This window comes from Ambystoma mexicanum, chromosome 6p, assembly GCF_040938575.1.
Source record: "Ambystoma mexicanum isolate Mex_15411 chromosome 6p, UKY_AmexF1_1, whole genome shotgun sequence".
NCBI lineage: Eukaryota > Metazoa > Chordata > Amphibia > Caudata > Ambystomatidae > Ambystoma > Ambystoma mexicanum.
The window spans coordinates 1,209,682,631-1,209,694,843 of record NC_090935.1 but is presented as its reverse complement, the minus strand read 5'-3'; the positions used below and the strand labels follow the sequence as shown (position 1 = coordinate 1,209,694,843).

Below are 12,213 nucleotides of genomic sequence, written 5' to 3'. Positions count from 1 at the left end.
GGTAGGCACTGTCCCCTGTGGAGGTGGTGATTGGTATCATTGGTGGGGTTGTGACCTTGCTCAGTATCCAACATGCATGCATGTGCAGTGGCATACATACTCACCAAGCAGCCATGTATCGCCATGCCGCCCAGCATCTATGTCCCGGCGTAGGGTGGACATTCGGTAAATGAAGCTGTCGTGGGTGGACCCGGGATAGTTGGCATATACTGAGGTGATGATTCCCTTGGCATTACATACTACCTGCACGTTGATGGAATGCCAGTGCTTGCGGTTCCCATAGATGTGCTCTGATGCCCTGGGGGGACGTAGAGCCACATGGGTGCAGTCGATGGCACCTAGCACTTTGGGGAATCGTGCCACTCCGTAAAAATCCAGGGCGGCAGCATGCCTTTCTGCAGGTGTTCTGGGCAGGTATATGTGCCTGCCGACTGATGGGCGTGCAGTCATGATGTTCAAGACCTGGTGTAGGCAGCGTGACTGGGTGGCCTGTGACACCCCACCCACTATGGCACTTGTCCGCTGAAATGATCCAGTGGCTAAGAAGTGCAGTACATTGAGGACCTTCTCCAGGGGGCTGAGTGCTTGGGAGCACAGGGTGGGTGATGTGAGGTCATCCTCCCACTCAGTCACCAGGTCCAGTATGATGTGTGGTGGAAACCTGTACCTCCCATACACCTGGTCATCAGGCATCCCGAAAAGGCTGGTTCTGGGTGTGAATATTCTGGCCCTGACTATCCTCCTCCTCCTCCTTTGGTAGCCCACTGCCACTGCTGCTAGGAACGGTATGTTCATCCTGGCGTCTGAGCTTGTTATTGTTAAAGTCCGCAATTTTATGCTTTGCGCGTGTTCTAGGCGAGCGTGTGACCCGCGCACCCCTGGAATCCAGTTCCCAGTCCAATAGCGTGTGGAAATTCACACGCACCACGGGATACAGCGTGTGACCCGCGCACCCCTGGAATCCAGTTCCCAGTCCAATAGCGTGTGGAAATTCACACGCACCACGGGATTCAGCGTGTGACCCGCGCACCCCTGGAATCCAGTTCCCAGTCCAATAGCGTGTGGAAATTCACACGCACCACAGGATTCAGCGTGTGACCCGCGCACCCCTGGAATCCAGTTCCCAGTCCAATAGCGTGTGGAAATTCACACGCACCACGGGATTCAGCGTGTGACCCGCGCACCCCTGGAATCCAGTTCCCAGTCCAATAGCGTGTGGAAATTCACACGCACCACGGGATTCAGCGTGTGACCCGCGCACCCCTGGAATCCAGTTCCCAGTCCAATAGCGTGTGGAAATTCACACGCACCACGGGATACAGGTTCGCTGACGTACTTGCGTGTGTAAGTGGCCGCGCACCCATTAAATACACGTACATAGGCCAATCGCGTGTACGCGCACTTTTGTCCAATTACACGCAATGAAATACACGTACATAGGCCAATCACGCGATGACACTCTGACGTGCAGTATTTCCACGTGTGTCCCGTCATCACGTGCTGAGTGGGGAACGCCCGTGCGGGTCACGTCAGACGCGCTTACGCGCTGAGGGACTCTGGTCCAATAGAATCGCTTATGCGTGCTGACGCGCTTACGCGCTAAGGGCCTTTCCTCGGATTTCACGCTGACGTGCAGGATTTTCACGTGCCAAATCACTCCGTATCAAGCTGGCCACCCGAAAACACACGGAACACCACGCTCCTGCCCAGAAGGCCGAGTTACTGCCCCCCAGTGCCCCGAGCAGCCTCCCACGTGCTATCTGCTGCTGCCTGCCTGCCTGCCTGCCTGCTGCCACCGTGCCCTGCCATTTGGTGCCTGCACATCAGCCATCTGCAGGGGTCCAGTTGCTGTGTCCACCCCTGCTGGAACTGAAGACTCCCAACTGGGATTACATCGCTCCACAGCCCAGCCCCAGGACCCAGTTGCCCACCCACACCTGCCTCTGGGGTTGCCATGTCGGGCACTTCCACATCTGGCACCAGTGGCAACCCCAGGCCAGAGGGGCAGAGGGGCACCAGCTTCACTGCCACCGAAGTTGGTGTCCTGGTGGAGCATGTCCTGGGGCAGTATGATGCCCTCTTTGGATGGTCCCGCGCCAGCAAGGAAGGACGGGAGAGGATCTGGGCCGACTGTGTGGTTGCCATCAACGCGGAGGGGGTGGCAACCCGCAACGTCCAGAAGATCAAGAAGCGCTGGGAGGACTTGAGGTCCAGGACCCTTGTGAAGGCCCGGCGCCTCGTGGAGGGGGGCCGGGGCCGCATGAGTTCCATCCAGAAGAGGGTCCTGGAACGCGTACGCCCAGCGCTCCACGCCCAGGTCCTTGAGAGGGAGGCCCGTCTGGAGTTGAGCGGTATGTGTCCAAGCATTACTGTGTGAGACAGGGCATGTTGCGGTGTGCTGGTTCTATGATACTTGCCTGTATGTGTGCCATGGGCCATGTATGCATGTATGTGTGCAGGGACATCATGGTAATGCATGTGCGACCAGTGATGTGTGACCCACATGGTTGTTGCATGTGTTGAAATGCGGCATGGGGAGCCCTATGCAGATTTTGGACATGAGAGCATGCCAGTCTCTGTACCTGGACATGGATGGGGGTGAAGGATGGGTGCTGATGCCAGGTACATATATGGTAGCCATGTCTGTGTGCCTGACCTGCGTGTCTGTGACTTGTGCATGCCATGGATGCATGACACATGTGTGTGACAATGCACAGATTCAGTGACGCACCCAACTTACCCTTGTTTCGCCTGTGTTCGGTGTGTTTGGGGCCAGATGGATGTGACTGAGGTGAAGTGTGTGCATGTGATATGCATGAGCCATGATGCATGTGAGTTACATATCATTGAATGTTTCTAGAGTCCATTGGACATGCATGGAAATGTCCATGGCATGCACCATGCCTGTTACTGTGTGTGTTTTGCCTGGACTGACCCATGTGTTGTGGAGGGACATGATGGAAGTGTACTTTGACAGTGGTGCTCATCTGCTATTGCTTCCTGTCTAGGGGACCATTGTACAGTAGCCTGATGCTTGTGTCCTTTGTCTCCCTCTACGCAGCGGCTAGTGAAGAAGAGGGCGGAGACGGCGCTGTGGAGCAAGGCGGTGGGGATGCCCCCACGGCTGCAGCGGAAGGGGTGGGTGAGCCCCCACAGGGGCCTGCTACGGCGGGAGACGGTGAGGAGCCATCCAGGTTGGTGGTTTGCACAGAGGAGGAGGAGGCCGACACTGGTGCACACATGGGGCCTGGTGGGAGCATCCCTGCTGGTGCAAGTGGTGCAGTCCAGGGCCAGGGGCAGGAGGCAGCACAGGTCACCGTGGAGGGGCCTGTGCATGTCACTGTCCCTGACCCTGTGAGTGCACCACCATGCACCAGCAGGGATGCCCCGTCCCAGGCCCGTCCGCAGGTAGAGGGGATGTCCATGTCACCTGACTCCCCTCCACCTGCGGACGTGGTAACCCCTGGCCGCGTGGAGAAGGTCCTGATTGGGGTCGTGATGCGCAAGGCTGTGATTCGTGATGACGTGCGTGCTTCCCGGGAGGAGCACGCACGTCATCACGAAGTGCACCGTGCCGACGTGGCCCAATTGGGATCGGCCATGTTCGGGGGTTTCCTGCATGTGTTGGCCAATCTGACGGCCCTCTCCTCCTCTGTGCAGGCTATCCACCGGTCGTTCTCCTTGCCGTCTTCCGGCCCAGATGCCACCAGGGCCCCCTGTGGACCTGCCCCGACCAATGCAGCCAGCTCGGTGGAGATCCCATCCCTGCCACAGTTGGGAGTCGGAGGTCCAGCAGGGGTGGACAACACAGCAAGTGGACCCCAGCAGATGGAAGATGTGACGGCATCATCGGGCAGGGCACGTGCACGACGGCGTCGGTGGTTTCCATCAGCCTGGATGCCGTCGTGCTGGCAGAGGCAGTGGCTTCGGAGGCAGCAGCGGGCTCGACGTGGGAGGCATCATGGCTCGGGGCCATCAAGATCCGAGGGGCAGGCATCGGCCGGAGGGCAGGGCAACCCTGGGATGGTGGTGTGTTCCGTGTGGGAGGAGTTTGGCCAGCGGATAGGTGCGGAGCGGCAGCGGGCGGAAGAGGAGCGGCTCGCCATGGTCAGGGCGGAGTTCTCCATGCGTCGGGCATTGAGGCGGGCTGAGTGCCTCGAGGAAGCTCGCAGGGAGTTTGAGGTGGACATGGGGTTGTCCCTGCGAGACCTCGGGGCCAGGACAGAGTCCCGCCTCCAGGACATCGACATCGAGTTCGATGATGCCCTGGCCAGCAACATCACCAAGTGAGCCGCAGGACTTGCCCGCTGCCTTTGTATATAGTTATTTAGTTAGTTAGTGCTAGGTTTCCTTTATTTATTTTTATTATTTTGGACCGCTCGGACAATGGCCACTTTTTTGTACATATATTTTTCATTAGTTAGTGGTAGGTTTCATTTTTGGTGTTGGGCTCATGGACCCTGGAACATTCCTGTATATAGTTTGTTTTTTTGGGAGATACATTTTTTTAATTTCTTATTGTTTTCACCATGACGTAATGGTTTTTCATTAATTTCCTATTACATGATATTGCTTTGGACAAATTCATTTTAATTTTTTTTTCCTTTGTTTTTTTGTTTATCACTTTTGTTCTCGGACATGGACCATTTATTTACTTAGCCACATCGTTGTATGTTTGAAAATTTCACTTATTTTTGGTATTTAATACATTTTTTATATTTTCTTACACTTGTGTTATTTTCTCATTGGTTTGTTACATGTCATGATATGGGTTTTGACATTCACTTGCACCCATTGTGTATGTGTGTGTGACGGACATGTGTTCTTTTGCATACTTGGCATTGGGGTTGTGTCATGTGATTGCATTCACTATGTGGGTGGATGCAATCCTTGCCTGGGTGTTTGTGCTGGGTATGCTGGCCATTACTGCCATGATTGTGTATCGTCAGGACCTGGGGCCAGGGGGACATGTGTGGGGGCCTGCTGGCAGGTTCCCCACAGTGCTGGGGGGTGGGGGTGGTGGGAGACATGAGTGTGGGCCTGGTGGAGGCTGCCCCTGCACTGCTGGGGGGTGGGGGTGGTGGGAGACATGAGTGGGGGCCTGGTGGAGGGTGCCCCTGGTGACTGGGGGGGTGGGGGTGGTGGGTGACATGAGTGGGGGCCTGGTGGAGGGTGCCCCTGGTGACTGGGGGGGTGGGGGTGGTGGGTGACATGAGTGGGGGCCTGGTGGAGGGTGCCCCTGGATGGTGGGGGGTGGGGGTGGTGGGAGACATGAGTGGGGGCCTGGTGGAGGGTGCCCCTGGATGGTGGGGGGTGGGGGTGGTGGGAGACATGGTTGGGGGCCTGGTGGAGGGTGCCCCTGGATGGTGGGGGGTGGGGGTGGTGGGAGACATGAGTGTGGGCCTGGTGGAGGCTGCCCCTGCACTGCTGGGGGGTGGGGGTGGTGGGAGACATGAGTGGGGGCCTGGTGGAGGGTGCCCCTGGTGACTGGGGGGGTGGGGGTGGTGGGTGACATGAGTGGGGGCCTGGTGGAGGGTGCCCCTGGTGACTGGGGGGGTGGGGGTGGTGGGTGACATGAGTGGGGGCCTGGTGGAGGGTGCCCCTGGATGGTGGGGGGTGGGGGTGGTGGGAGACATGAGTGGGGGCCTGGTGGAGGGTGCCCCTGGATGGTGGGGGGTGGGGGTGGTGGGAGACATGGTTGGGGGCCTGGTGGAGGGTGCCCCTGCACTGCTGGGGGGTGGGGGTGGTGGGAGACATGAGTGGGGGCCTTGTGGAGGGTGCCCCTGGTGACTGGGGGGGTGGGGGTGGTGGGTGACATGAGTGGGGGCCTGGTGGAGGGTGCCCCTGGTGACTGGGGGGGTGGGGGTGGTGGGTGACATGAGTGGGGGCCTGGTGGAGGGTGCCCCTGGATGGTGGGGGGTGGGGGTGGTGGGAGACATGAGTGTGGGCCTGGTGGAGGCTGCCCCTGCACTGCTGGGGGGTGGGGGTGGTGGGAGACATGAGTGGGGGCCTGGTGGAGGGTGCCCCTGGTGACTGGGGGGGTGGGGGTGGTGGGTGACATGAGTGGGGGCCTGGTGGAGGGTGCCCCTGGTGACTGGGGGGGTGGGGGTGGTGGGTGACATGAGTGGGGGCCTGGTGGAGGGTGCCCCTGGATGGTGGGGGGTGGGGGTGGTGGGAGACATGAGTGGGGGCCTGGTGGAGGGTGCCCCTGGATGGTGGGGGGTGGGGGTGGTGGGAGACATGGTTGGGGGCCTGGTGGAGGGTGCCCCTGGTGACTGGGGGGGTGTGGGTGGTGGGAGACATGGTTGGGGGCCTGGTGGAGGGTGCCCCTGGTGACTGGGGGCGTGGGGGTGGTGGGAGACATGATTGGGGGCCTGGTGGAGGGTACCCCTGGTGACTGGGGGGTGGGGGTGGTGGGAGACATGAGCAGGTGTGCAGGGTAGTCCCCTGTTTTGTGGGCTGCCTGCAGGGGCCGTCGAGGGTGACTAGGACCCACCCAGCCTAATCGCGTGTGTAACTTCGCACGCACCCCTGTAATACACGTACCAAGCCAAATCGCGTGTGATAATTCCCGCGCACCCCTGAAATACACGCGCCCAGCCTATTCGCGTGTGGAAATTCCCGCGCACCCTTGAAATACACGCGCCCAGCCTATTCGCGTGTGGAACTTCCCGCGCACCCCTGAAATACACGCGCCCAGGCTATTCGCGTGTGGAACTTCCCGCGCACCCCTGAAATACACGCGCCCAGGCTATTCGCGTGTGGAACTTCCCGCGCACCCCTGAAATACACGCGCCCAGCCTATTCGCGTGTGGAACTTCCCGCGCACCCCTGAAATACACGCGCCCAGGCTATTCGCGTGTGGAACTTCCCGCGCTCCCTGAAATACATGCGGCCAGGCTATTCGCGTGTGGAACTTCCCGCGCACCCCTGAAATACACGTACCCTGCCCTGCTGTAATCGCGTGTGGGACTTCCCGCGCACCCCTGTAAATGACGTACCCTAGTTTTTCGCGTGTAGGATTTCACGCGCACCCCTGGAATTCCCGTAGCCTAGCTTTTCGCGTGTGAAACTTCCCGCGCACCCCTGTAAATGACGTACCCTGGCTTTTCGCGTGTGGAACTTCACACGCACCCCTGGTATCGACGTGGCCAGGGCAATCGCGTGTGGGACTTCCCCGCACCCCGGAATACACGTACCCAGGGCAATCACGCGAGTGACTTCTCGCGCAACCCGTTGTACACACACGCGCGAATTTTTGAACAGTGGGTGTCCGTGTAAATGGCGTACACCTTTGCACATCATTAGTCCTTTGGGGTCACGGTATGGCCCATTGCTGTATGTGGGTGGTATTTGTTGGCGCAGGTTTTGGCGCACTTTCGTTGAGTGCGTCGGGACGCTACCGCCTGCTTACTTGTGGCGTACGTTTTTGGGCCTGTGCGCTGGTTTGATCGAGCGCTGTTTTGCCCTGTTCGAATCCATGAATACGTGTTGCCGGAGAGCGTGTGGGCGTTCCGCGCACTTGCCTCCTGTACTTCCCCGTGCCGCCCACATTCTTCCCCATTCCGAGTGTTGTGCCCCATTTTATTCCCCATTCCGAGTGTCCCGCCCTGTGTTCCGCCTACTTTAGAGCTGTGCGCTGCGCTCGGAGTGATAGCGCAGTGGCCGTGGCGCACGCCGTTGGTTGACCTGTGCGCCGGCGTGCGCCGCGCACTTTTTCAGCGCACGTCCTATGCTTTTCTTACGCACGGACTTCCATGAATCGACGTGCGCTGGTTTCCCTGCGCTTTTCGCTATTTTTCGGCGCAGCGCACGTATAGGCCCCTCTGCGCTGGAATTTTCGGCGCACATTTATTCCATGAATCGGCCTGAATGTGTCTCATGGAGCAGACTGCCTTCAGAAGGAGTATTCGGAAAGCAGTTTGTGTCTTGAACACACACACACAGAAACCACTAAAGACACACATTCAGTTTTGCAGCTGTTCAAACGGGTATATATGTCCTGCATTTTATAGACATCTCTTTACTAGGGTGAGTATTGGGACCAATCAAAAGAGAAGAGTCCATTATTTTCTTAAAAGGTTTTTTTAATGAATCACTAAAAAGACATGTTTAACATTTAAAATTGAGGACATTATGTTGTTCCCATAAAGCCATTTGCTTTTATGCAAATTGGCAGGATTGGGTCCTCTGTAGAGATACTCTGCCCCGCCCCTCCTTCCCAAAGCCAGCCCTTCCAAAGAAGTGAGGGTTCCCCCAATACATGTTTTCAATTTCCAGCACTGGTATACTCCTACTGTCTAACCACTATCGCCTTGAAGCACTCATTGTAAGAATGAATCCACTATGACGTAGCTGCGAGTGTGTGAACGGGAGAGGGTCAAATGGGGCTGCATATGCCCAGTTACAGGTGCAAATTCAATTTGTCGGCATTGACCATAACAATCAATTGGGTGTGACTCAAAATAATTAAGTCTAAATGTATCGTTATTAATTCCAATGAGCTCCGTTCAATGCCTGCATCCAGCAATATTATTTGGCCATCTCTAGTTAATTGCATCTCGTTATGGAATCCTTTCCTAAACCATCATTGCACCGTAAGCTCGTATATGACAGATTCGGAAAATATTCCTTCTGAAATACATGTAGGCTCCAGGGAAGGGACCAGCAAGTAGCACTGGCCACTGCTTTAGATTCCACTTATCCATTATGAAATAGGTTGAGTTTAGGAGGAGTGGCGTCTTATTGACTCAACTCTGCAGTCACTCAACACCACGCGAGTGCGAGTTGATGCTTAAGGAGAACTAACTAAGCCCTCCCCTGTTGTAGCAGTGGCCAGAAAGGGGTTCATCAGAGCCCTAACTTTATGTAGTATTTTTATTAATTACTTTTTGAACTGTCTCCAGACACTCAACCTTGATGTGTCAGGCAGTGGGAGCTTCCATCTCCCAAGCCGCTCAGCAACCTCCAATTTGCAGTGGTGGCATCTAAGGGAGAAAGGAAAGGGAATGGGAACCCTTACATCACCTCCCTGTGTTAATAGGAAGTAGTAGATGTGGTGCAGGGGTGGGGGGAGAGGAAGAGAAAGAGAGGCCATGTGGGGGAGCGCCACGGCTAAGTCACTCCTCGCTGTCACCGACTAAACAGCCGGTTTGGCTGTATCTCTCGACACAGCTTCCCATATTCCTTCCCCATCCCAAGGAAGCCAATCGGGCTGAGGCACGAACATGTCATACAAAAAGAGCTGCTATGAACGCTAGCCATCATAATCAGATACCATTACTTATACAGTTAGCTGCCCTTTAGAGCCCCTTAGCAAAGCATGAACAGGCGTAGAAAGCTGGCATGCTGCATCAGCTGCACGGTATGCATTACCCTTTCTTGCGCTTGAGCTCATCGTCTTCCTCCTCCAGTTTGCTTTTCGGGAGACCATCTTGAACATAAGTTGGAGAACCTGGCTGTAAACCCAATAAGAAACACAGTGAGCCAGATATCAATAAACTGGAGTCAAGACTTTGTAGCGGCATAATTAGGTTACAGGCACCATGTTGGAAACGCGCCACGTGGATGTAAGAGTTTGTATGCATCAGTGTTGTTGACATGGGGCAAGGTTGGTGTATGTCATTCTAGGACCCATGAAACCTGTGACGAGAAAGGGACACTGCTGTAGAAGTGAGCGCAGGCGTGCATTGAGAACTATTACCATTAACATACCAAATCGTGATTGCCGGATTAAAGCAGTATTAAAGCAGCATTAAAGCACCATGTGCAATATGATTAGTTCTCTTATGTGACACATATGATGCCTCTGCGCTGCTAAAAACCTTGCCCTCTCCCCTTCCATCCTGTTAGCATTGCGATGGAGGCCCTTTTGTGCATGGGACAGTTGTGCCACTGAAAAGTTTCTGGAATATAAGAACACCTTGGAGTAGACTATTGTTAAAGCGAGCCCAAAAGTCTGTAGTGTGCCAGAGGAACTGGAGTCAATCCAAACCGGACTCAAAGACAAAAGAGGCAAAGTGCAAAGCAAAATCCAACTTTATTATCATCCAAGTAAAGTAAGGAAAGCATACAAGCATTAAAATCTTGAGGATCTCGGAGAGCAAATAAAAAACAGTCAGTTAAGTACTAAGAACGCATCATCACTGACATCATAACAATCAGTTACAAGAACCTACAGGGATCGGGGATTGGTTAATAGGTATGGTTACATATAGATCACATAGGTGTTAGAATTTAATTGGGCTAGACCTTTCTGATGGTCTCACCTGAGACCACCCTTACTGTGATAAAGGTACAACTACATCATCTCTTTGTAAGGGGATTTGTTGGCATATGATTTGAGGGGCGGCATGACACTACGGATTTTGATAGGATGGCTTCATACTAACAAACGTTGGACACTTGACAGGTCATCAAGATATGAGTGAGATGGGGTGTAGTGGGAGAGAGGCCCATTAACTGTCCTTTGCTCATTTAAAGAAGATACATTCCTCATCCTCAAGCCATAAGCACGGGGTAATTACTTTGTACTTGACCTTGCAAGGTGGCCTATGCCTGTGTTTACCTTTAGGGAGTTTGGCAGGTGTCCTATATTATGCTGACTGCCATAGAACAGCCTGTGTTCTCCAATTATAAGTCCCATGTTAGAAGACCATAAATAAAACAGAAGTAGCTCATATTTATTGGAATTTTGGCTAATTTTAACTTTTGTGTTGTGTTTGTTTCCACCAGGGACACACTTGAGTTATACTTCGTGGAGTTTGTTGGCTTACTATTTTATTGCACCTGGTAAACAAAGACTGGTTGTACTCTTATAGCCCCTTAATTTATTTGAGAGTATCATGCTTGCTTCTTGGGAACTGCTATCTCAAGCCCTCGTTCTGCCGTTCTCATCCTCCCTATCCCCATCTAACCTTGTCACTAAATGGCAGCTATCATTTGAGCCCTGCACAGCTATGTATTTTTGTGTATTCAGCTTTTGAGTACTCTCAACGTCTTGAGGCCTTGGTCCATTTAAAAGCATGCTGCAGCGTCAATTTCAAAGAAGATGGCTGCCCGAATAACTTTAGTTTCTATGTTAGTGAGCCACATTTGCGTGTTGTTCATGTTTCATTCAGCTTACACATTGGCTGTGTTAGGGTTCTTCATGTCTTGTGGTTGCCATGTTAATATTCTTCATGTATAAATGCATATTTTACCTAGTGTATGTGTTCTTCATGTAAAGTCCATATCTACTTCATGTCTAATGCTTGCACCTACTAATGTTGCAATGTTAGTTGGATTGCTTTTATTGTCTTCAGCTTAGATTGCCTCTATGCCCGGTTGTACCTGCCTGGGATAAGGGCGGCATGGTTGCTTTAGTGAGTAGCATTTTGTACCTGTGCTGTAGTGGATAGGCATGGGGCAGATGTTACGGATGAGGTATTCATCTGCCTCACAACATTCCCCCATCTGGTCGAGTCCTCGGCTACACTCTTCCTTCTGCTCTCCCTCAGATAGGGCTCTTTGTATACCCACCATGCACCTCAATCTACATTTACCTCCATGTCTTACGTGCTTGACAATGCTGTATGGAAGGTAGTTACACACACTAGAGACGTCACACTTCACCCAGTTCTCTGTGTAATTCTGGGGATCTGGAGGGTACTTAAACTTTGAGCCTGGAGGGGCTAGACGATTTCTACTGCTTGGGTACCTGGGTAATCATCTGTTTGAGTATACTCATGCACGCGAGTGTTCAGGTATATCATTATTTTCATTCCTACTGCCTTTTTGACACTCTTTTTGCATTGGTTTATTGTTATTTTCAAGGTACAGAAAGCCGATAGTGCCAGTTTAAGTATGACCAGTAGTACTTTGAATGTGTTAGCCAGCTGGGTGGGGATGCAGAACAACAAATAGTTGAAGCAACTATCATCTGCAATATCTCCTACCTCCTCCACTTTTGTATGCAATTCAGTCAATGCAGCTATTGCTTCTTTGAGGGTCCCATTTTCCTCATCGTTAGCAGGTATCTACTTGCAGCAAGACAGGCTAATTTCTGCACACACCCCATACTCCATAGCCATTATCAGATCGAGGGCATATCTGTTTTGAAGGGTCATGAGCCTGATCGCTCTCAGCTCTTCCCTTATGGCATTAAAGTCTCATACAGTTGTATTAATGGTCTGTATCAGCTCCCATTGGCATTTGTATGGGCCTGCAACCCTG

General features: G+C 53.5%; 1 protein-coding gene across 1 annotated transcript in view; it reads right to left on the bottom strand.

The window, feature by feature from the left end:
- SLC28A3 (solute carrier family 28 member 3) overlaps window positions 1-12,213 on the bottom strand; it is a 666,148-nt gene that overhangs the window by 459,949 nt on the left and 193,986 nt on the right. Inside the window, exon 3 of the mRNA XM_069625863.1 lies at window positions 9,376-9,458. Coding sequence (XP_069481964.1) covers window positions 9,376-9,458 — 83 coding nt within the window. The remainder of the gene's footprint in view (window positions 1-9,375; window positions 9,459-12,213) is intronic.